At 38.5% G+C, this 27,065-nt stretch overlaps 1 protein-coding gene across 3 annotated transcripts in view; it reads right to left on the bottom strand.

Moving 5' to 3' along the window:
• The window catches only part of GRM1 (glutamate receptor, metabotropic 1), a 192,368-nt gene that overhangs the window by 132,629 nt on the left and 32,674 nt on the right, over positions 1-27,065 (bottom strand). For all 3 annotated transcript variants that reach the window (XM_010584507.1, XM_010584509.1, XM_010584510.1), the window contains exon 2: positions 20,071-20,320. In XM_010584507.1, coding sequence (XP_010582809.1) covers positions 20,071-20,320 — 250 coding nt within the window. The remainder of the gene's footprint in view (positions 1-20,070; positions 20,321-27,065) is intronic.

The following is a 27,065-nucleotide window of genomic DNA, read 5'->3' as shown; positions in this document are numbered from 1 at the left end:
GGGAAGGTGCACTGTGCCCTGCAGAGAATTCCAACACAAGGGCAAGGAGACCTTGCCTGGGGGATGTGGGACCTGGGCAGGCTCTCTCTGGCCAACACCACCTCAGCCACTGATATGTAAAATGACATCAGCGGATTTTATGCAAATGGCAGCCTGAAATATACAATTGTACACTGAAAGAGTCTTTCTATACCAAAAAAAGAAAACAAAAGGAAATGTTCAATGTTTTCCAGATTTTGATTGGTGAAATTATAACATTAGGGGACCCTTCAGAAACAGTTGCTGCTAACTACAGAGAGATGACGACACTGATAATATGCTGTCTTTGCTGTAAATATCACCCTTTGTTCCTCAAAATGCAGGGTTGCTATTTACATGTTTGTTGCACCCAAGGTTCAGTTTCTCCTGTAGGTCAGCACAGAAGATTACCTAATTACATACTTTTATGACAGAAAAATAACTGATTCGCATCTGCCTGTGTATCAAAATATATCCGCCTTTGATCTAGCTATATTAATTTCATCAAGTATGCATAGTCTGTATGCTGGTGTAAATGAAAAGTACATCTAATTTTCTAACACAAACAAGAGATTCAGGAAATTAGTCATATTTTAAATTGAAGAGTTAGGACACTGTTCTGCTTAATAATTTGCAATGTGTATTCATACCACAACTGATTGTCAACATGAAGCCAAATTACATTTCTATTACCACAAATATGAAACCAGTCCTTAACTTCAAAATAGATAAAAACCTAATCATAAATCCAGGTCCTGTTGTCTCTCTAAAATTGCCACAAGATTACTTCTGACATTCATTCCCTTTGAGAAACTTCTAATACTAAATTTTAGAAGCCAGTATAAAATGCCTAACACTTTTCAAGAAAATTGAATTGGAAGAAAGTTTAATATACCACATCAGCAACAAGTTCTATCTCTGCAGGCTTGCAAGCTTCAGGAGCCCTCTAGCTTTTAACATAAGAGAAGTCAGTTCTGTGGCACTCAACAGAAACCACAAACCAAAAAGGAGTCCGGAGGTATCAAAGCAGTTGCCTAAAGCCCCAGAGACACATCAATTCCTCCAGAAATCCCCCTCTTGAGCTTCTGTGATGACAGAAAAGCCACCAACACTTGTTGGCCCTAGCTATGATCCATAGCTTCCTGGATCACTGCCCTTGGGCCAGTAGTCCCCACCTCAACAGCATCAAGAAAGAAACTCACTGGAGACAACTTCAGGCTTTGCTTTGCCTACAAGTCCCGTCTTGAACTTTTTTTCAGGGATTGTCAAGTACAGACAATCTCCTTCATCTCCTAGAGACTCTTATGTCTTTGGAAATAAAATATTCCCATCTCAACTAAATTTGAAGTTATCCAGAACAAAAACGTCTCAACATCACAAATCTACCTTCTGTTTATGTACCAGTAAAGAGCTTGTGTGCTACTACTAACAAAGAAGGTATGTAAATTATACAAGTTCATCTTTTCCAACATTAAAATTATTTTGTGAAGGGTCAAGAAAATGTAGATAGTATGAAGTATAAGACTGGAGAAATGACAAGGAAGCATGTGTTAAATGGCCACCTTCCAACTTCTGAAGGTTTCGCTGAGTATTCTATTGACACAAATTTATATACTGGCTAATAAATATTTTTGTGTGTAGACATACACTTCTCTCAAACCATCATCAGCTTTTTTGGCCACAAGATATACTCTGGAAATAAGAGAAACTGTGAAAGTTCAATGAATATACCCTTCAGAAAGATGAGTTCTTAAAGCATGAGACAAAAAAAGAATTTAAATAAAACCTTAAACATAGCATAGAGTGAGTTATTAACAATGAGATACAACAGCCCCTTACAACAAGGAGATCACATGTCAGCAGTATGGAACGTGTGATTATACAGACAATATAAGAGAAAGAAAAAGATTAGACCAAAATCAAATTCTGTCTTGAAAAATCACACATGGACAGCCTACTTATTACAAAGAAATGTTACCTCAATTACCTGAATTCAGATACAAAATTATGAATAAAATCTTGATGCACCAGGAGACAGGGACCAAGGCACAAATGCAGGTTCAAAGCCTGAGGAATACTGTCTCCAGAAACCTCTTAACATTTTATCACCGATATATAAAATTGTGTCGCTCTCCTCCACAACTACTGCATAGCATGAATACTTAATTTATGTATTCAAGGATAACTAACAAACATATCTGTATCTAACATCATTGTATTCCATACAATGCTTACGAATACATTACTGGCTTTTTCATCAAGCTGATTTTCTGACCTTCGTGACTGACAAGTCTCAGCTTATTTCCTGTTTCTAAATCTTCTTCCCTTCTCTGTTTTCCAGTCATCTCAGTTGCCAGGATTAAAGCCAAGCTAAAGATATATTGGCTATAACTTTACTCGTTCTTTACTACCCTGCTAAATGTCATCCTGTGCTTCTTCTTAAACTTTAATATAATCTTATTGCTTACATTTCATACTAGTAATAACCTATTTTGTAGTCCAGAATATAAGGTTAAATTATAAGTGTATACTTTCCATAATGACCACATGACCCCTAATTACCTTTGCCTTTTGAAGTCCTTTCAAGTAATCAACATTAAACCCAAGACCATGTGTGTTCTCTATAATGTTCAAGTTAGATCACTATAGAAGTCTCACATTTTTGTGTGACAGTAACCAGGTAGACATTTACCAAAATGTTACTTTGTGGATCTTTAACCCTACACTTAGGAGTATTGCTGAACAGGAGCAACAGCAACTCCTTGACTTTGCAAGGTCAAGTCAAATAAGTTACTGAGGAGTAGCAGCCCTTTTCTTCACTCTCACTGTGTTTAAAATCTGTTAACACTGGATCCTATATGAGACACCATAGGGTTCACCATGAGTGGCTTCTGTGCAAATGGCCATTGCCAAAACAAACACATTTTTTTAAACCTGGGACCAATCTGCTTCTTTTGCTTTCCAAACACTTAATTTGTGGTAGTGTGGTAAACAGCTGAGTGATCTCATCTGTTCCCAAAGGAGCTCCATTTCTATAGATGGTCACTACTTTTCTGTGTTATGCAGCTAGAGGATTGGGGTGTAAATTCACCATTAGATGTGGGGATAACAGTAAACAAAATAACCAGCCAGGTTAGCATGTTGTCAAAACTGAGGGACAGTATTAACTTAAATTCTTTACTTATTACAAGGATCTGGTAATAGGAAAATCTTTACCTTTTCCTACCATACATCAAGCATAACAGCTGTGAAGACATAAGTGTCAAATATTGGAATAATCATTAAAAACCAGAGCCTAATTCAAGTTCAGATTTAAGAATTATTTTTTTTTCTTAGATTCAACATTTTTGGAATAAGTATTTCCAATGTCACTGGTGTCTCCACTGCCCAGAACAGTATCCCTCAGCATTTTATTCCAATTTAAAGAAAAAAAAAATTAACAACATAGAAGATAATTTATATGATGTACAAGCTGGTTTGAAATTACTAGAAATGGAATCAGTTTTCATTTAAAAGAACTACAATTCAAAATTCAGTTAATGCCTTCAAAGGGCCACGACTAGTTTCATAGTACCAGAACATCCAGGAAAGAAGTGTTCTATACCCTATTTCATGCCAGATACAGTCTGACTTCAGTAAACATCACTAGGCTAAGACAGCAAGAATTATACCAACAGAGACACTAGCTTTACCTATCAATGATCTCTACGGGTATTTGTACCACAGTGCCTGTAATCACCTCAGAACTGAACTGTCAATCAACAGGAAGGTTTAAGTGTGCAGGGTACAGGTTCAGTAAGCCAGAATTTGTGGAGTGATGCTAGGGAGGAAAAAAGGCAGCTGTGACACAGAGGCAAAATACGAGAAACTGAGAAAAAACAAAGAGTTAGCGAAGGGGAATTAAATCAGTAAGCATAATGTGAAAATGACCAAGTCAAGAAAGGAGATGTGCACATGCACACACACACGCTTATGCCCAACAACAATAAGAAAAAGGGAGCATGAGGAGATTCAGGAAAATGAAAGACTGGACATGATGTTTAAGTGGGAAGGTGTGCGAGCCCATTTACAGAACTCCTTACATAAGTTCTCACTCTTTGCTGCCTTTTTTAAGCAAATCTATGCAGAACAAGAACATTGTCCCTGCCGCGGCCCATACAACCCAATAAGAAATGTGAGGACAAAAGTGGGAAGCCCACGTGGGAGGAACCACCATATCTCCCAGAAGAACAAAGGTTTTTTTATTTTGTTTATCCAAGATAAACAAAACTACACCAAAAGGTGACCTCTAGCTCTCATCTACTTTACCAGAGACCTTTCTGTTACCAAGGGGTAATAGAAATGAGGTTATTGCCTCTTTACTGACAAAATTCCCTCCTTCCTCAGCAACAGAACTGATGCTGTCAGCACAGGATCCTTTTCTGCCCTGAAAGGCAGAAGTGTTTTTCACAGAAAACCTGTTTGTTTCTCTCTATATAAATGTTTTCAAAGCTCCATCTCTGATGCTTGAATCAGAGGTCTGGATTTCTCTTGCATGACTTTGGATATGTGTTGCCTCTGTAGCCAGTGGAGCAGGGAGACGTAGGGATGGACAGACAGACAGGTCCCTTCAGAAGGCAACTTATCCATCTCTAGAGAGCTCAGGGTGACTGCTCTTATTGCTCAGGTACTGCAGGAAAAAACTAACCTCTAACAGGAGGACTGTGAGCCTGAACAATCTCCTCTCTGGCTGTCTTCTCCTCTTGCTGGTAGAGCATTGTACGTATCATGGAGCTTTTCTGTTGCAATGCATGTTTGCAGCTGCTTGCTAGGGAGTTATTTGTTTAGGGAGTGTTCATTCTGTGTTCTGCCATCAATACTCAAAAATATATGCATAAGACGACAACACTTAAGTCACATACCTTATACTCTACATCTTAAGGCCAGTCTCAGACAGAAGCTTTGTATTTCGCACAGAACTGCTTCACACCATTACAGAAAACTCCCTTTTGCCATTTTGACCAAGGCATTGACCACAGTTTTGACCCCAAGACCTCAGGTATCTTGTAGATATTTGTCAAAGATCACCAGTTTCCTTAAGGAAAAAGGGAAAGCTGAACCTTGAGTAAGGATTTTGAAGCCAAGTCACTATTCTATGGGGAGCCAATACAAACAGATGATGGATTTCATATGCTCAGGGTATCTCATGCTGCTGAGAAAGCATGTTGCAGTGTCCCATAGTCCTAAGGACTTGAGTCTATATAAGTATTATATTGTGTTTGTGTAGTTCAGAGGGAAAAAAAATTGGAGGTTTGTACTACTATCATTATCCATGAGAACAGGATGGAGTCTCAGACTACTGAAAATGGTGAGAGATTTTGATTTGTCGAGTCACTATCAGCAAGGATTTCAAAAGCAGTACTAAAACTACAAAGAAATGGATGAATACATCTGCTGGAAATTACATTTGTGGGGACATCAAAGCTATTCACCATCTTGGAAAGCACAGAGGGTTAAATATTATGACAATTTATTTTGACATTCTCTAGAAGAAATAGTTTCAATATTTTCAAAATAGGAACATTCTGACTTTGTTTTGAAATACCATATTTGTTCTGAAATCGACAACATTGCTCTGGATTTAACAAAAACATTTCAGGTTGGCAAAGAATAAAATTTTTCTTCCTGCTGAGAAAAGAAAACAAACTATTAAAGTCATTAAAAGTTGTTTCAGCTTGTTACAAGCATTGCCTCCAGAATGTTTGGCTCAGCCACTAAACTTTCAAAAAGATGACGAATTTTATCATTCCTACACCTCCTTGAAAAGAGAGTGGGGAAAAAAAGCAACTGGAGATGCATACCTTTCAAAGACCTTAGTTCTGAGGTTTGTTTCACCTTGACCACTACCCACTGCAGCATAAATTGAGTTCCTATGTTGTAAACCTAAGATAAGCAGATACATATCACTTAGAGCACTGTACGGCTGTTTCTCCTTCTGTATATTTACCCCATCATTTAGGTCCCCATATACTCCATAATGGTCAACAGACTGGCTCCTTCAAGAGGGATGTAAATCACTACCTTATGAGGGGGATTTCCGTTACATAGCAAGGCTCCTTCTGCTTCTCAGTCTGAAAATTTGTGGCAGTTTCCTTTAAATTAATCACAGAGCTTTATATTAAGTTATATACAACATGGAATAATGCAGTCAATACAAGAGTTGATGTCTTGTTTTTATGTTAAATTAAATTTATTCTTACAGTCTCCACTATTTCAGCTTTCACTATGCTGCAGACTTAGGCATTAACAATGTATGAAGTTTATTTTAGAGGCTGCCAGAGCAGAGAGCTGGAGAATCTGGACAGGTAAGGGGCAGGTACATGAAGCTCTGAATGCCTGGGGACACAAAAAAGTGATTTGGGGTTAACAGGAAAAGTAAATTTGAATTCAGTAAAATGTCTGGCAGTGAAACAGCAACTCTTAGACTGTAAAGCCTAGTTCTGCAGTGGAAACTGCAATCTCAGAGTCATAGATTACACAGAGCTCTGAATATTACAAGTGGCTTACAAAAATAGTTTTCTCTAATCCAAGGGCTCTGGCTTAAGGAAAACTTAAGTTTTTAAAAGATCAAGGACTAGATTCTATACTTCAACTTTCATTGGCTCAAGCCAGGAAGAGGAGCACAACTTGAAGTAGGTCTCCATCACTTTGCTGTATGTGGTTTTGGAGCTCTGTCAGAGAAACTGAAGCTTTACTCAATGTGCCCATACAGTCTGAAAGAACCACAGCACTTTGATACAGCCACTCTCCCCTCCAGGCTCCCAGACAACCTCTTTCCACGGTCATCAGGACAAGTGGTACAGCTGCTAATGCTGATCCTGAACACCTCCACTTAAGCAGTGAAGCCATAGTCCCCATGCAGTGTCAAAATGAGGCTTTAGTAAGTACATATAATTTATCCCAATACCACAGCAAGTCTCTTTTTAAAACAGAAAAAATCCCCCTTCTGCTTGGTGTTTGGTCTTTCCTGTACATACTTTCCTAAGTAATTTTTGTTCAGTTTTAAAATAGTATTACTATTTGCACAAGTTGCAGTAGGGAACAGCAAACCCAGCCACAACCCAAGGTCCCTCCTCTGTGTATAACACTGCACAGACCTAAAAGATTGTCTCTTCCCCAAAGCATCTGTAGTCTTCAGAACCTTAAAAACAGTGCATTTAGTTAGAAAGAGGCATGAGGACAAACATGATGTTATGTCTAATATAAATGATGAAAATATTTCCAGGTAGACTCCTGTTCCCTCTTCCATTAGAAAGGCTTGATTCAATTAAAAGCCAGCAAATGTAAAGTACAAAGAAGACATTCTCTTATATTCAGACTAATGTGTGGAACTCACAGACACCACTGACTTTTTGTGGAATTAAATAGCTTAGGAAGCTTTAAACAAGATTCAGACATTAACAAACAACCACAACATCTGTAATTTCCATACCAAGGATGAAAATTACAAGGAACATCAATCATTTGGCTTGAAACAAATCAGCCAGTCAGCAGATACTCCCAGGAGATATTTTTCTTCACAGAAGGAAAAAAAACCAGAATATCTTCATTTGAATCGCAAGCACTGGATGTTCACCACTGACAGAAACACAATCCTAGAACACACAGACATTTTTCTGTTTTAACAGGTAACCACTTTGTATCAGAAAGTTATTCTCATTTCACACTCACTTCAACAGCACTGTTGTCCAGAGGGTTATTCGTGATTCACAGCACCATGAAAACAGAATTCAGCCCTTGATGTTTTACTGGAAAGCTTCAGTATCAACAGAAGCACTCTTGTATAGAATCCTGATGGGCTAGCAGTCCACCACTTTCTCCAGTTCGGAGTCATGATTCTGCTTCCATTCCTTTTGTGCAATTTATAGAGACTCAGCTTGTTTCATATAACTTAACACATCTCAGTCTGGATTAGAATAAATAATCATTGCCTGAAACCAAAACTCCATCACTCACCATCTCTTTCTTACATACGGACTCTTATAACTCATTTTCTCACACTTTCCCATTCTATTTGCCTTCTTCCTATAATGTATGTTTTCTTTCTCACATTTTAGCACCACCTCTTCTCCTTTCTTAGCCTTTTACCTTTCCTGCTTAGTTCTGCCTCCATCTCTCTACAACTGCAACTCTTACCCTGCTGGAGTAGCAGGTTGTGCAATTACTTAAGTCTTCCCATGTGAGTTTTTCCACAAATATAATGGCAAACAGAAAAAATAAATCAGTCAGACAACAGAAGTATCAAGAGACATTATTGTGTTCTATCATCCTCTATTTCTGTTCTCATGTTTACCAGAGAGATGGTGGCAAGTTTCTTGTGAAGACTAACTCTCCATCCCCACTCTGGGTTCATTTAACATACATCGTAATCACACTGCTGAGACAAGTTAATTTGCAATACACGCAGGTTAACGCATCTAATTCTGTACTCTAGGTGTTCCATTGTAAATCACTCTGGGCACTGGCCTTAGCAGTGGTACTTTCAATAGACTTCAGCATCTGGTTCATTTGCTTACAGTATGTTACCTCTCAGTACTCACATTTACTCAGTTTGCAACTCTGAAAATGATCAACTGCCAGTCTTCAAAGTCAGAACATGTGCCTAGTTTTTCTCTTTATACCACTGCCTAACCTCAGAATTTAGTTTTAAAATTGATAATAACATGGAAGACCAGATTCGAGTCAATTACCTTTACAATATTTCAGGTCTGTAAAGGCAATAGTGGTTAATGTGATAACAAATGCTTCATACTGTATTTTTTAACAGCAATAGTGATGCAAAGTCCCATCAAGAACAGTTGAAAACAATAAAACGGCCACTCTTACATAGCTGCATAGCTACTTTTGAGGGGGAGGGGGTCCTCTTTTTTTTTTTTTTGACAGCTATCGCACATTCACAAACAAAAAGAGGATACATCATTCCTAAATTGTTAGGTTTATTTAATTATGGCTTTGGGTGACAATTCCAAAAAACGGTGTAGAAAGCCAATCAGCCTAACACAATAGGAGCAAACAGATAAGGTAGAAGAGTTATGAAATTAACCTGTTCCTCAAGTATCTCTGTAATATGAGTAGGTTTTTCAAGAGCAAGTTTTGCTTATCTCCATTTCTGATTAAGAAAATGCTAAAACTCCTCCTGACTTCACAGAAAGGAAGTTATGCCAAAAGTGCGGACTCTTTACTACAAAAAAAAAATAAAAGCCCCATAATGGTGGCAGGCGCTGAAGAGTTCAGTATGTTAATTGGCAAGAAAGTCTTGAGATTCAAGTAAATGGGAACAGGAAGACCAAGAAAGGATGGATAAAGATGCAAGGAACAAAATGCAGCATGCAGGGAACAACTAAAGAATCCAACTAGTCTATAACAATAAGGAGGTAGATAAAAGTGTATATTCAGAGATGCATTAGAGGAAGAGTAGCGAAAATTTAGAGATATCTCATTAGAAATAGCAACTTACAATGACTCAACCTGCTGTAAGAAATCAGCAGAAACCATAACTGGAGTCACATTCAGGTTGTCATTTCTGCATACAGAAGTGCTTAAGTCTGACCTATTATGCAGCTTTCCTAATCCTCATGTTAACATGCAAGAGCTGATATTCAGCATCTTCTTAGCAATGCCTTCTTTGGATTGAAACCAAAGAATTTGGTTTTATTCTGTGAAGCAGAAAAATAACATGTTCCATTTCTACTAAACTAAATAACTGTAATATATTTTTCTTTCTAACTCTGACTTGTATTGCATCCCTCCAGCCTTTGAGGAAAAGAGGGCCAGGAGGAAAAAACTTAAAACTTACTCCCCACAGAACAAATAAATACAGCCAAATCACCAGCATGGAAAATAACTGTGCGAGTCCTAGGTACCAAAGCTTACCCACAAATAGCTCACAGTGAATAATGCATATGGTTTAAAGTCAGTTAAAATAAGTGCCAGGTCAGTTATCAGGCAGCAGTGAATTTACAAGGCTTTGAAACAAAATTTTTTGATTCTTCGTCTCTGAGGTACAAATAACTGAACTAAGATGCAGATAGTAGTGACTGACATGAAATGTGGGCAAGAGCTAGCCAGTTCTGCAGTCTTTCAGTCCTACATCAAAACAGACTGGTGGTGCAGAAGAGGCAATAGTAACATGGAGGAGCCAGCTTTGACTTCGCAAAACAAGTTCTTAACATCATGTCAGGTCCTAAAGCACTACTATGCTTCAGAAATGAAAGGATTTGTCTTGGCTGAATACTCCAGCAGAAAAGCAATAGACTAAGGATCTACCACCATGGGCCAGTTGCCTTGATTCCAGTTTAATTTTAGCTTTAAAAGCATTATTTATTTGGCTGCCAGATTACAACCTTTGCATGACCTAAAACTTCCCCATTGTACATTCATACGGATGCTTCAGGGCTAGCCTCCCTTCAGATGAATTCAGCTCCCCAGACTGCTGAATGCTGGGCACATTTACCAGCCTTGGAAAGGTACCAGGCGTTCTCCAGCAAGGCCATTAGGTTGAGGGCATTTATGAAAGGAAAGGGAAAAATGTATGAAAATCAAGTAGTATATGGAAATATATGGTCTTTCCCCACAACACTGTAGCCTGCTCTTTATTTTACCTTCTCTGGTCAATGAGCCAGAGGCTTAAACAAACAGTAAATTGCTGCACTGAAAATGCAGCCAGCTGATTATTCACAGGAACTCTAAAGCTTTTCAGTCACTGCTTTCCAGGATTCAGTAGAAAGGTGTTTAAATTGCAACCTAAATTATTTTTTCCTTGATGTGCTTGTCCCTGTCAAAACATGTGTTTGTATGAACGCAGGTCAGGCAATTCTGATTACCTTCAGTCAACAATTTACCCCTAATGGCAAATTTTCTAGTAGTTCAAGGACTGGAACTATTATTAACAGTGATGATATATATTGCTACACTGGAGCAGGAAAAACTACTTTTATACCAAGACTTGGCAGGAAACATGAAAATAATTATTCTTAAATAATAATGAATAAAGTATTCCAGGAAAGGGTCACCATTAGTTTCTGTTTTTCTTGAAAAAAAAAAAAGGTGATTAATTTGCTGTTTAGAATTAAGAAATTAATCCTGAAAAAAATTATGGAGCTTTATATTTTGAGGGAGAGTTTTGCTCATGTTTTTACTAGAACTGCATTATGTTACATTTCTGTTTGAGCACTGCAAAAGCACCAAAAGTAAACTGCAGAAATTCCAGAGTTCACAGTATTTGGGTCTTATTTTAACTGTTGTCAGTAGAAATATAAACTGCTTCGTTTCCTGACCATTTATAAAGAATCCTAGCCTCACACAGACAGGCCTGAAAAAGCCTGGCCCTAAGTAAATTATGCAAAGACCCTTGAAGTAGCATCATTCAATATTATTCGCTCACATAAAAGTACAGCATATTCTTCCAGCCGAGAAGCAGCCATCCAGCTACTGGTTTCTACAGAGGCATGATAAAACATATGTCACCTAATAAATAATCCATCAACAACACATAGCAGTATGTAATAACTCAATTATTCTCATGTCCATATTAATCCATAAATGAGCAGACATTGAATTGTTGCACTTTTTCAGTGTTGGAAGACTTTGCAGAAAATTTAAAGGTAAATTATTTGTCAAGGTTGTTCCTTCCTTGCATTCTGTTGGACATTACTAGCTTAGATAACTCTCTACACAGAATCCACACCAAGACAATTTGAAAACACTGAACCAAATCTTAGCTTTCCTTTGCTAAGCAAGCAGCATAAACTGCCTTAGAATCATGGAAGTTTTTACCAGAAATCCAGAGAAACAAGAGGGTTTTGTCCCCACAAGTTTTACCATCATGAGATTTAAGTGTCACATTTTGTATTGCACTTCAAGATACTTAGCTGTATGCTTTTGTCTCCACTCCTATTCCAGTGACTTAAGCAAGTGAAAGATAGCATTACTTTGCCTTGATAATCAATTGCACTACACATTCAGAAACAGGAAAAGCCCAGTCCCTTTTCTCCTCTCAATACAATTGACATTTATGAAAAAGTTACATTAATGACTACCATCAAAAAGTGTACATTGCCTTCAAATAGGTTTTCACATGTCCTGTTTGTTAAACCAGCAACCTTTCATATCACTTTAAAAAGCTGTATAGGTATTTACTTTATTAAAATATCTCAACTTGCACATTTGTATTGTAGTAATCAATACTGCGTCCACTTTAGTCTTACATGTGTATTCAGTTTTTGGTAAAGTGTTGTATTTATTTTTTGTAATGTTTATATTATCAATCCATACAAAGACATGTATTCTTCTGAATAATAGCCTGGATATTGTTTTTCTTTCAAACTCCTGTATAGAAATCAAAAGTGATCTATGACCATTGTCCAAGAACAAAAGATACTCAAAGCTTCATCTAATCTAAATATCATCTTCTGTGAATTATTTCTTACCACAGATAGTCTGCAAGCACTCAAGTACAGTTTAAACATACCATTTCATATCTGCGTGGCCTACAACCTTAAATCCCTATAAACTCAATCCTTTCAGGCAGTCTTTGGATACATAAGCATGTAAGGACAGACAATTCTAAAGATCATATGGGAAAATCAACCTGGAAAGATTGTGATGAAGGGTTTGGGCTTTTTCCTATGTCTTCAAGCTATTGGACCTAGTATTTCATGACTGTCAGTATGGGACCTCTCTTGGACAATCTGGAACAGGAATTCACATGGACTGCTGGAATACAGTCTCATACTTGTTAGTGATGTGATCTGTTTCCTCTAAAGTAGATTCACTTTAGCAAGCACCATACTGGAAAATTACATGTTAAAGTCTTCTGTGAAGAACTAGGAATAACATAAAGAGACCATGGCTGAAATGTACTATTTTATACCTATTTTTAGTGCCTAAAGCAGACACTGTCTCATTTTGAGTTACAAAAAAAAAGAGAGGGGGTAATAAAATTGAGTAACATTTACAAAAGCACCAATATCTCACCTACAGTTTTTGAAAACGTCATCCTCAAAAAACATCAAGTGTATCCATAGAAATGTCTAAGGGTTAATACATGTTTTTTAAACTAATTATGGATGTCCATGTGAAAAGAATAGGTTCGATTATATCCAAAACCTAGTTTTGCTCAGGTCACATAGAAGAAAGAAGTGAAAAGAAAAAAAACCCACACATTTTAAAAATTCCCCACTGTAATACTTAAATCCCATTTTACCATCAAAAACAATAGGAACATTTCTTGTATTTTCTTGTCTGAATAAGTGAACATTGTTCCTGTTGTTAAGATCAGCACAGAAGTGCTCTCTAAAATCCCAGCTAAGTAAACCTTAATCTTATATCTAATTCATCATTGTCAACAAGCAATAGCCGTAGAATGGCTATTCATGAGCTCTAAATGCAAACTACAGAGAAACTCAAATCAAATGCGGTTCTGCTCCAATATATGCCTATTTAATTGGCGCTTGACATTAATCCATGTTAAAATGGGATTACATGTTATTTTAGGTTAGAGGGTAAACAAAACATGCTTGTTCGTGGTCTTCTTTTATCATGTAATGCTGTTTTCATCCACACTGATTATAAATTCCCATCATAGTTAACAGGTGCTAGACTGCAACTACAAATTGAACCACAAATAAGGAATACAAATTTGTAGAGACTGACATGTGCTGAGGTTCCAGACTTCAAAATTAGCAATGGATTCTATTACCAACCTTGATAATGTTCAGGAAATGGGCTGATGTTGCCAGGTGGAACTATCTTCTTTGACAATATTTTGCTTAACAGCCAACTTCAGTTTTGCTTTGAAAGTATTTGAACATTGATCATGAATGATTTCAGCATTTCATGGGATCTACCTGAATTTTAATCCAGCAATTTGAATCCAAACCCAGCTAAAACTCTAATTACATCTAAACATCTATTCAAATACAGAGTATTCCACTAACTTGGAGCCTCAACAGCAATAGACTCATCAGTAACAGTCATTATGAGCGTCTTTGGCCACAGAGGTACCAGACAGATAAAACAGTCCTCTTCCTGCTGTAAACAGCACGAAAAGTAAACCTTTTGCTGCTTAAATTACTATCTTCTTATTTGTCAGCATGCCACTTGTGTTGTCAACTTTACTTTAGGCTTTCAAACCACTATGAGTTTTACCACTCAGACTACCCTCAAAAAACAGCACATGGTATGTTCATTAGTGGTCTGGGTTCTACCATATCCATTTGGCAATGCTTAATTACTACCTTTTTTTTAACACCGCATTTCTACTCATAGCAAGTTGGCATAAAACACTATCATGAGCAACGCTGTGTGACATCTACTGTTTTTGCAAGATTTACAAGGCTCAAACCTATCCTATATAATCTAGGCTAGCACAAGGCAGATTTTTTTCCCCATTGACAACATACTGTTTGCTCTTACTGAGTTCTTTGAAATCTCTTATGTACTTTAAAATAGCTAATCATATTTTTTGGAAATGGATTTAAACACATTGGCCCTGCAAAGCACTTCATCTCCTTTGGGAGAATGTGGACATTTCTCATTGATTTTTCATAAACACGGGGCAGCCCCTGTGGTAAATAAAGACACTGTGCATTGGAGACAGAGTACAGCATCTTTCTTTCAGCTAGTCTAACTTAAAAGAACAGCAACATCCTTTGATGGTCATCTTTACAAAACACATCCCAATTAGCAGCAGAATGTTCTCAGTCAATTTGTAGGTAATGCATGAGCCACTGGCACCAAGGACTCAACTGGGAGAAAGAGGCAAGCAGTCTTTTAACCAAATATGGAAGGTGGTATTTGTGATAGTCTTATTTATGAAATTTGTGATGTCAGAACTGAATGAAAGAGAAAGAAAAATACCTGTCATCATGCTGTTGGCAGTGCAAACTATGTTATCTGTGGTGGGTTAACCTTGGTCAGCAGCCAAATGCCCACCCAATTTAGTCCCCAGCCACTTGCCAACTACTCCCACCCAACAGGGCAGGGGTAGAAAATAGGATGAAAACTCTCACAGGTCAAAATAGAGACAGGGAAACTGCTTAACAGTTACCATCACAGGCAACATCAACTTGGGGCAAATTAACTCAATTTATTACCAGTTAAAATATATTTGGATAGTGAGAAACAAAGACACAAATTAAAACAATGCCTTTCTCGGCAGTGGTCTACTTCTCTCAAAAAATTTTCAAGATCATCCCTGAGGGGAAACCTTGCTTTCACGCTCAACAGGAGCCTCCAGAGATTTTGCATTGTTGCTTCTTTTCCAATTTCTTTGTCTATTCCCTGGTCCCTAGCGAGGTATCCCAGCTTCTGGGCTTCCTTACCTTCTAATTCCTGCTTGTCAGCCTCAGCATCCCAGCATCCGAGCAACCACACAGCAATCCATTTGCCTCGCTGGCAGACACAGTCTTTCCACATATCTCAAAGTTCACTCAGGAACCAGGTGATTTCTGTCTACAGAGTGACTTCTGTCACCTCCTTCTCCTGTTTCCATGCTGAAGGACCAGCTTCCTGATCACTACTCCTCCTCTCTTACTAATTGATGCTATGGAGCTGTCAATTTCTGCTTCCAGTCTTTCTTTTTGACTACTGGGGTGATTACTGTAGATAAGGTTTGTGTGCCTGTCTTAACCATGGTGTCCTCAGATGTAAAGGCCCTCCCTCCTCTGCTCTGATGGAGCTGAACAGAGGCTCAGTAGTCACAGTGCAAGGAAATGATGAGTCTCGTTCAGGTGGGCAAGGCGCTTCTGTCAACTGATGCACCATTTTAGTGGTATTACATGCCTGTTCAGGCATAAAATCCCAGGTTTTGGAAGGTGATAACTGCCCAAGGCACCTGCTCAAATCCTCCCCCACACCCTGCCACCCAGGAACTCACCACATCAGGGCACATTTCTCTATCAACTCACCAACAACTTGTTTACTCTTACACCTGGACAAAATCAGGTTCCACATATCCAGCACTGTCAGATAATAGGACCAAACAGCTTACATTGACAATGCCTTGTCAATATTTTAGAAAGTGTGAAGTTAAATGCCCAAAACGCCATTATTAATATTGGCTTGTGAAGGGAAGGCAGTCAGGAAAAATTTCATCACACTATGCATCCTGAACACTGTCACCCTATGCTAAAGGGGTTTTATTAGATATAGAAAAAGAACTGATTTGCCCTCTGTCATGCACTGGGTTCACAGCAGAGAATCCAACCATATCTTCACTGCGAAGTGTCCAAACTTTCAGGAGAGGTCACCCTGCCAACACTTAAAATTCATAGTTCTACAACAGCCCATAGAGCAATATTAATGGAGACCATAAAACATTGGAAAGCCCACAGAAGTAAAGCGGTACATAGTCCATTACCAAGTGTTATATTGAAAAACAGCATGTGCACCAATATATCCCTTCCTTCCTAAAGTTCCTCATACATTTACACAAACCATTGTGCGTAGGAGCTTGAGAGATCAAATTGCTTAAGAGCATTTTCATTTCCAACTATTTATCTAACAAGTCTCTTCTCCAATGACCTCAGAGTAACTCTTAAAATTGGGGATTTTGTTTGCATCTTTCATTTGCTTTGCATTAACCACACAGATGCTGGAAAATCAGTTACATGCCTTGTCTTGATTCATCATACCAGGGGATATACAGGAGAGTCATCGATCTTGCAAGATTCTCACAAAACCTAATTGATGTTTATTAAGTAATATAAACCCCAGTGGCCTGCATAAACATGATTAGACACATGATGTTGAGCATCTTTCCACATAATCTCTTCACATCAAAACTAATTTCTGCTAAAAGAGCTATCACCTGAATTCACTTGAGTAGTGTTTATTTTCTTAGCATAATTTTTGCCTTTGATTACTCCAATACTATTCCAATCATTGTTTTTATATAAAGCCATGATCAATTTTTGCCTTCTCCTTTCCCTTTGATTATCAGCCACTTTTTAAAGCTTTATCATCCTTAATTTCATAGCTTAATAAATTTTCTCACTGAACTCTCCACTACATGTGGACACCCTATCGATTTCCAAACATGTGCCATTCTCCCTCAGGCAGGATTGTAACCTCTTCTCCTGTTCTGTCTTAATCCCATCTTCCCTCCAGATTCAGAAATAGGAGTTCCTTTTCTTCTCACTAATACAACAGACTCCCAGTAGCAAAGGAGACTGAACTTCTAGTTAGATCTCCAGTCTCAATTTGGGAGCACCTGCTTAGATACGACACAAATAAGGTCATAACTCCATGCCTGAGAAGGGTCAGCCCATCCCAAATGAGTCCCCAGTATCTGATGAGCCAGTCCTGGCTCATTGTAACCCCCTATAATTCCCAATGTATCATTCCCAGATTAAACTGAAGTCAAATTTAGTCCCCAGCTCTCCGATACCTTCAATTTAGTTAAGCTAAGCTGTTCCTGTCTGCTTTGATCAATAGCGATATTGAAGGTATAGGAGGAAGAGAGCTATTTAGCCAGGTGTCCCTTTGTCAAAGCTTCCTCTTCACAGTGAGTCAGAGCAGAGTATGGGGTTGATACAGTGTGGCTGATAATAAACCTGTGGGTAAATTAAAGGTTTTGTTTAGCTCATTATTGCAAAAAAACTTGATTTCACATTCACTCCCACTTCCCTCAAAAGAATGTTCTTAACAGGCTTTTGGTTTTTTGCTTAGCTGGGTACTTGAATAAAAAAGACTAAACAGCATGTCAGAATGATGTTAATGTGTGCCTTAGTTCCTGTTTGTATATAGATGACCAAATTCATAGCACTGCAGTTTCGCTGCAACTTACTTGTGAATAAGTTTGCTAGATTTGCCATTTTTTAAAATCACTTAATTAGGACAATTCAAAGAAAATGTCTTTTCTAGTTCTGCAAGCACATATAAAACATGTGCAAGCCCTATAATATTTTTTTATTTCAACCAGCTGTTGGGCACAATCCAGACTATGCCAAGCAATAGCCAGCCTGTTTTACAATTGGAACAGCCCACCCAGCCCTAAAAAAAGGAGTCGCCCATACTCAACTACCAGCATAAAAGAAGGGTATGGGAAAGCCTACCTGAAAAACGCATTGTGATTTCCAAAGAAATTCCATTATTAGCATTTAATAGGTGAGAATTTCTGACAAAAAGCTCAGAGCAACACCATTGGGCAGATTCTGAGACAAACAATTGAACTAAACAGAGTAGCATAATGCTTGGTAAAGGCTTGTAGTCAAAATTTCAAGCTGAAATGTTCCACACATCCATGGAGTAGGGGATCAAGTAAATGGCCTAATAGGAAACTAAGGTTTGTACCACCAATGTACCTAGGTTTGGTGCTTAATGTAGGAGACCGATTTCCTTTAGCTCTTTGTCTGGACAGTGTCAAGAGGGAGCACCAAAATCAGGTGAACAGTAAGACACCACTACAGAGTGACAACAATACATGAAGAAAGCACAATATTGCCTAAAGCTGGAGGGCATTTACAAAGAGACCAGGGGTGCTGTCACCCAGACTAATTTTGTTATAGTTAGTTTCTTCTATTCACTGAAAAAACATACTTAAAACACATCAGTCCTGAAACATTCCATTATTAATTTCAAATGATACATATTGAATGATGCAGATGAAAAAGCACATGCACAAACCTAGCATATAATACCATTTTCAATACCAATATACTCTGTTTCATTTTAATGCTGATGGTTTTCCAAATGTGTTATATCTTATCTACACACACTTCTAGAGATAGTCTCTGCTCCAAATAGATTGCAATCAAAGACTGCAACAAAAATAAACAATGAAGGGAGAGACATAGATTGCTTTCAGATTATTACTTAAGCCAGATTAGCTATCTGACTTATAGAAATCATAATTGTGGGGGTTTAGGAGCAATACAGTCAGGGAGAGACCAATATTATAGCACAGGGCAAAAAGAGAGCATCCTAGTAATGAGAGTGACAGGCACAAAGACTTTAGGGACACAAAAGTCTGATAGATCAGAATGACAGCAGAATAAAAAAGCAACAGAAGCTAAATAGGTATGGAGACAACCATCAATGCCTTGAAGGAATGATGTTTAAATAATAGATAAGAAAGAAACAAAGAGTAAACAGAAGGTTAAAAAAGACATTATCAATCTAAGAGAGAACACAGAAAGTGTCAGCCCTCATCATTTGAGCAAGATTCATTGAAACAGAAAACTAGACAGAAAGACATTGTAAAATCAAGGTGAAAGTCAAAGAAACCTCAAAATAAGAACTATCACAAAAATGGCAATGTGGATAGACTATATGTGATAGAACTAAAATGACCGTATTTCAGTGAATATCTACAAATATAAATTCTAGAAAAATAAAGCAACCATTCTCATTTTTATAAAGACAGCCTTTGCCTATCCAATAGAGGTCTGCATTGTTACTCTGGTGATACAAAACCACACATACATACTGACTTGGCCATCAGCAAGTTTGATGTTTTAAAAAACAAATCTGTGTACTATTAGCACCCTAGTTTCCAACAGCAAAGATCAGAACAAAGTTTACAACTGAGAATGCCAGGTTGTAGTTACAAGACTGTAAAAAAGTTCAAGTAATCAAAACCATTCAAAAATTTGGGGCTTCAAATTATCAGGAGACATCTTTAGTGGAACACATGAAATTTTGTCACATGTCACACTTCCAGATCACATTCTGAAACCAGAATTCTTCACTCCCTACTCTGGTTCTAAAAATCTGTGTAGGAAACATTCCCCTAGAGTGAGCAGAAGCACAAAAGCACTGATGTCATATATCCATATAAAAGAGTTAGTAATTAACATTTACTTCAGCAAAAGTTAACACCACCAATTAAGCTATCATACATCTTCATAACCCTTTCCTGAGATCTGCTCTACCATCTTGCCACTTCTTTTCATTCTTTAGACAAGTAAATATGGAAATTACAGGTAGCCTGGGTTGCATGGTGCTGAAGTGAAAGGACTGTATGCAGGACAAGAGGGAGAGGACAGGCAAAGAAATCACACTGAGCCTTACCTTCCAATTAGCAGGAACTCCCCAAGCACTCCCAGGCGCCTCATGGCAATGAGGATCCCCCTCACCGTCATTCCCTCGCAGAAGCAGACCACCACTCTAGCCTTGGGTAACCTTTCTCGCAGCTTGCGGAGCAGGCGATCAAAGCTCTTTTCCCCAGCATTACTGTAGATCTTGTCAGAGTGAGCAATGCAGAGACCCTCTTGGGCAGCCAGCTCTTTGAAGGCTTCCATTCCACTTTCCCCATAATTTCCTGTTTTAAAAAAAGTTCATATTATATCATGCATTTAAGCAATTAAGGGGGGCTGTGATGGGAAAGGGATCGTTTTCCTCACAAAAATCAACTAGCATTAGCAGAAGGAAAAGCAAAGGAGATCCACCAAAGTGAATATACTCAGAGTTCAGTGGAGCAACAAGATATCCATGTATCTGACCTGGAGACTGCAAGTTTCTTTTCTTACATTGATTTACCAGTGGATATTAAAGGCAAACAAGAGATGGATAGGTTGAAAAGGGGACAAAACCAGCTCAGACATTAAGTTTTATTAATATTTCTATGGCAAAAATCACAGTTGTGCTAGTCCAGGAAAACAGTCACAGTAAAGAATAAAAGGATTTTATTCCAAGCTGTTCTGGTACCACATGCAGTTCACGCTCATAAAATTGAATGAAAGATGGATGTAAATGTAACACACACTGATCTGGTAGCATTTTGAAAGCCACTTACACTAATTTGACTGACCAGTGTTCATGACAGTTAAAATTTAGGCTTCATGTTTCTCTTGGAATAGCAGACTTTCTATCTGTAAGAATTTCAGAAATAACTCTTCCTAATACAGAAATATTTGAACTTCACAGTCCAGACAATATCAAAGCTGATTCTCAAATTCCCTTCACTTTTCTATTTATACATTTAGGAAGCCAAGTCAACAGCTTTACAAAACTCAGACTGCCTTCAGCTATGGAGACAGGTGAAATCTCAAGTTTTCTTTGAATATTTTATGCCTGCCAGAGCACAGTATTTATGATGAACATCAATCAGGCAAGAGGAGCAGATGGATTACAAAAAAACCCCCATCTATTAACTGCAACAAGAAATGGTTCAAAAAGAGAAGCATTAATTTTATGCTATCCATCCCATAATGTTTACTTAATTTATTGAGGGAGTAACATCAGATATGCTGATCACTTCTAGACCCAGACCTTTTCAAGCAAGGAGTGACTGAAGAAGTCCATCTTCCCTCTTCACAGCAATAGTTTGAAATAGCAAATTGCAAAGAAGACGACTTCTGAATCAGCCTAACTTCCTCCACAGAAAACAATCACAACTCAAAAGGTATAGCCACCAGACAGAAAATTCAGCAAGAGACAGTTCAGGCATTCTTTATAAATCCAGTAGAAATAAGTGCATTTGTCCAGAAACGGGGATCATTTGCCACAGATGAGACACACTATGCAGACACACCATGACAGTCATAGTCATACTGGGATGCAGCCAAACCTGCCAGGTCTAGTGTCAAAACTCAAGTTCCCCAGCCTTTTGCACTGAACCACCCTAGTTTCTCACAAATTTGCAGCACAACAGAATGGCCTCTTTTCAAGTCTGTGACTTGAAACCAGATACAGCAAGCAGGTCAGTCTGCTTTTTTATCTGCAGGCCAGACACGCTTCAGAGCAGGAGCGATGCCATGGCTCTGCACAGCTGTGGGGAAGAGAGGAAGAGCTGTGCCTGGTGGGAACACACCACCAGGCAGCCCCATCCCATGACCCTGTACTTGGGTAAGTGATGTGGCCTCGTACAGGGCTTCTCATATGCTGAGAAGGACACAGGTGGACACACCTTTCCATATATTTATAGGCCATAACCTGCAGTCACCAAGGGACTTACCCCAGGACCTGAGGCTGGGCAGTTTGAGCCATACTGCTTTTATGACTTGCCTCAGGTCCCAGACTGACCTGGGAAGGAAAGGGACCTTCGCTTTGGAAGGAAATTAGCATACATTTCCCAATTTCTTGTGGAACTTTGTGCAACACAGACTTATATGAAACCAGTAGGATTATTCTTAAAATCTTACCTAAGGTGAGCCAGGGGACTAAACTGAATCTTTTCAGATGTTTAGGCAATGCATATTAGAAAACTAATGTAGTAATTTTCCTGCCTAAATATTAAGGTGGTATGGAATTTTCTTATATATCAGTACAGCACTAACTCTGCTGTAATTCAAGTTAATGTTTTCAAGAAGTGAAATATTAAATCCACTTGAAATCGTTTTTCTCAGCTTTAATTTTGACAGAATAACAATTCTCAAACATAGCCACACCTGTACTAACAGTGCAACAACCTACCAAAATATAGGCTAAGAGGAAGTAAGATTGTTGCCTATAAATTCAGTAAGCGTGATAAACAGCCTAGAAGGAAAAAAAGCTAATTAAGATCAGGAACAACACTGACACAAGATGAAATAAGCAAAAAAACCCAAGACAGAAACAATCGGAAGCTGAAAATGAAAGCTTTCTAACCCTTATACAAAAATAGTGGAATAGCAGCACAAAGAAAGAAATCTGATGTTAGACTGGACCTTGCTCAGCTCACAAGAGCATTGTACAACATAGATGTCTGCAACAGCCAGAGATGAAACCTGATGACCCAGGAGATCCTCTCAAAGTCTGTTTGCCATGCTCCCAAAGCAAGACAGCCTGCTGCACACCTTCCCGCTCCAGGGGAAAGGATCAGGGAGAAAATGAACGTGTGACAGACATTAGATACATTGTTCAATGCACTCAGCTACCAGCATGAGCACAATGTAAGAGCATATATAGAATAGAAAACACTGATTAATTCTGTGCAACAGCCAAGAACATATCCATCTGTACCATCTTGGTGGGTACATGCATTTCAATCCACACACATGCAATAGCTGAGAGAGGAAACATCTAATGAAAGAAATCTGTGAGAGGTAGTCAGTGAAGAGTTACAACAGGGCCATGGCCTGAGGACCAGTTTTCCTTTGAAAGAGACATTGAAGAAAAGATCCAATCTTATCTGCAACTGCCTTTTGTTACCAGGATCAGCTGTGAAAAGCAAAAGTATTATTGTAAGGCTACAAACAACTGAGTTTCATTCTGAAATGTGCCCCAAACTAGGTGAGCCAGTAACATACTTTGAGCCCCACAATACCTTGGTAATTTTTAACATTTTTTTCTTTTTTTTTTTTTAGCTCTGTTCAACTTGTACCCTATTCAGAGAACAAGATATTTTCCTTATATGTTTCAAGCGGAGTCTGTACAGCAGTATAAAAGTAAATTCTAACCCTAGCATGGCTGCAACTTTACTGAGAGGATTTTCATGACACTCTTCTCAGTGCCCAAGACCTTTGCTTCACCACTGTAAAAATCCTAGATAAGGCCATTCCTGAGAGGGATGCACATATCTGAAGATGCTGGCAAGAGCTACATGTAGTGGGAATTATTCTCACTCATTGCATTCCAGTCATTAAATATCTTAACAAAAACATTAAGATGCTGTAGTAGTAAAAATCAAAGATGTTATCTTGATCAACAGAAGACAGAGAAAAGAAGAAAGTACTAAAAATTTGCCGTCAAATTGCTCCTGTGAGACAGTATTACATTTGTGCCACAACTACACTGAAAGTAACACCGTTTGCTTGTATTAACACTTGAGCAATATGGGGAGCAGAACCCATGAGCTCCATTTAAAAGGTTTATACTCTACTTTTTATTATAGCTGCTTGGCAAATTTGCCCCCATTCTCTTTGTCAAGAGAACTATTTATTTTTCGTTTATGAAATGGAGCAGAAATGGAGCCTCAGCAATGAGATGCTTATGAGAATCCTGGAGATCATCATCTTAAAGGATGCACAGCACAGCTGTGTGTGTCTTCCCGAGCCACATGAAAGTCCTGTGCTTTCAGGGGGCTTATAACAAAAACCAAAACAATGTGTCCTGCATAAATCAATATTTTATTTCATTCAAGGATTATTTGTGGGGGAGCATAAGGAAATATGAACTGTTCGTAGTTGTGCTGCAGAGAACATTCCCTTGAAATATAGGCTAGCACCTGTTTAAAAAGAATCTTAAAGAGAAAGAAAACAATAATGCTGAAGAGGAAGACTGAGACTGTTCTCTCTCACTCTGCTTTCAGTGTCAATAGGAAATAACTACTTTTTTTAGAGACCCCTTTAGAGACATACCTACAAAAAACAGCAACAAAAACTCACAGCAGAGGACTGTGCCTGGAAGAACGTTCCAATACACTTAAATTACCAAAGTCAGGGAGCAAGAGATACTTCACCTATCTGGGCCATGAGCAACACCTTTCAATGAGGTCACCTATACTTACCATTAGAGGTTTATTTGCTCCATTTATTCCTCTAAACAGCAGCAGTAACCACAACCTAGATGAAAGGTGAACACAAAACCCCCATATACCCTGCAGAGACACAGCAAAGGAAGCACATCAGTAAGAGAACCACAAAGTCTAGCTTCACCGCAGGGTACTACAGAGACAACTCACATCGCAGGAAGGTCCCCCTTTTCACAAATAAGAAGTGAGAAACTATTCCCTGTTCTCTTATTTCCTCCCTCAGCATTATGATCTGTTTGTTCACCTCTCCCAAGCTTGTAGATACATTGCTGGAGGTATGAAGTTTGTTTCAGTGTTCAGTATTAACTATAAACCATCTCTTTTCCTCAGCTAATTAACTGCTTTTTGGCAGGAAGAAAATAAGAGGAGAACAAGAGCACTGCATGACATAACAGCTAGAAATAACTATTCAAAGGCTTCTCTGCTGCAAAGGCAGATTATTTGTGAAGAGGAGAGCAAGGACATCGTCTGATTATTAATTTACTTCCTGATATGTTTCAATAACTAATCTGTAAAAACTAGTGATAATATCAAATATGACAGTAACTGCACAGTTGTCAAATACAAGCCTAGGAAGACTGGAAGGTTTTGGACCACTGAACAGGAAAAAAAAAGAAAAAAGGCAAAAACAAGTGCCAGTTTTCTCCTACAACATCCTGTGTTTCCCTGTGCCACAAGGGCATCTTTGAATGGGGTCAGTTAATAAGAAAATGATCACGTTATCTCATTTTAAATGTATTTCTTATCAGTTGAACCCTATTAAAAAGTCATGTGCATACTCATAGTCCATTGCAAACTAAAATTAAAAAGTTCAACCATCAGATTTAAACTAGTATGTTAGTAACAGGTTGGAAACACATACATAATCAGCTAATGTGTCTCAGATGACAAGCAGTCACTTTCTAAACCATAATAATTCAGCCACTAGTCCCATATTACCCAATTCATACCCATTTGTCCACACCTTTGACTGGGAGAGTCAAAAATAAAAGACAAAGTCTACATTTATCCCCTGAATGCATCAGACTGACAAAAAATGAAAAGTTGTAGAAATGGATCTGCCCATGTGTGCTGTTTTGGTCTATCCCAAGCATACGTACTACACTCATAGGAAGCAGCTCAGCTGGCACACAGCTTCCAGGACCACTGAGCTGCCACCATCCCTCCTCTGCCAGACTTCTCTGTCACCATGGAAGGGGCAAAGATCAAACACATCCATGTTTCCCTGCAGTATCTCTTTCAAGGCTAAAATTGCACTGGTGTCAGGAGGGGCTGCATTTTACCAGTTATCAGTTACTCAAATAGGAACATGCGTTTCCTTTTTGAGTGAACCCTCTTCACTTAATGTCCACTTTGCCACCTAAAGCCCTTTACCACACAGTTTCTTTTCAGAGTTGTCATGTTTTAACCCCAGCCAGCAACCAAGCACCACAGAGGCCCTTAATCACTTCCCCCCCACACACACACTTAGCAACAACTGAAAACATCAGTGTGTTATCAACATTCTTCTCTACTGAATCTAAAACATAACACTATAGCAGCTACTAGAAAGAAAATTAACTCTACCCCAGCCAAAACCAGGACAAGAGTTCAGATAGCTTTCTCAACATCATTTTCTTTCTTCACTGAGTATATCTCACCTCAAGTGTTTTTAAGGGACAACTTCAAAGCAGGCAAGTTAAGCTATGAAGGCACTTCAGAAACCCTAAAGGACTGGCCACTTTACAATAAGAAGAATTCCGCATGAATGTGGGCTCCAGTTCTGTTATCAGTCAGGACAAAATAGTGGAGAAATACCAAAAGAGAAAAATTCACTAGACTTAAAATCCCAGTCTAACTGCAAAGCTTAAAAGGAAAACTCTGTCTCTTATTTTATTCTAAGTACTTTGCAGATAAATGAGAAAAAAAATTGCCTTACAAATGTCCTGGTTTCAGCTGGGATGTAGTTAACTGTCTTCCTAGTAGCTGGGACAGTGCTATGTTTTGAGTTCAGTATGTGAAGAATGTTGATAACACTGATGTTTTCAGTTGTTGCTCAGTAGTGTTTAGACTATAGTCAAGGATTTTTCAGCTTCTCATGCCCAGCCAGGGCACCTGACCCAAACTGTCAACAGTGTATTCCATACCATGTGACATCCCATCTAGTGTAGGAACTGGGAAGTGGGGGGCAGGGATTCACCGCTGGGGGACTGGCTGGGGGTCGGTCGGCGGGTGGTGAGCAATTGCCCTGCGCATCATTTGTACATTTCAATCCTTTTATTATTACTGTTGTCATTTTATTAGTGTTATCATTATCATTATTAGTTTCTTCTTTTCTGTTCTATTAAACCATTCTTATCTCAACCCAGGAGTTTTACTTCTTTTCCCGATTTTCTCCCCCATCCCACTGGATGGGGGGGAGTGAATGAGCAGCTGCGTGGTGCTTAGTTGCTGGCTGGGGTTAAACCACGACAATAAAGAATGCTGAAGTAGCTATTCCTATTTATTTAAGTACAAAGGCTTTAAGGACGAGAGAAACAAGTCCTACCAACTTGACCCATAAGGACAGTTTAATACAGGTTGAACATCACAGATGTTCACTACAGATATTCCTCTCCTGGAGAATAGCTAGATT

This window comes from Haliaeetus leucocephalus, unplaced genomic scaffold (genome assembly GCF_000737465.1).
Source record: "Haliaeetus leucocephalus isolate CR32 unplaced genomic scaffold, Haliaeetus_leucocephalus-4.0 Scaffold992, whole genome shotgun sequence".
NCBI lineage: Eukaryota > Metazoa > Chordata > Aves > Accipitriformes > Accipitridae > Haliaeetus > Haliaeetus leucocephalus.
This window is presented reverse-complemented; position numbering and strand designations above follow the sequence as displayed.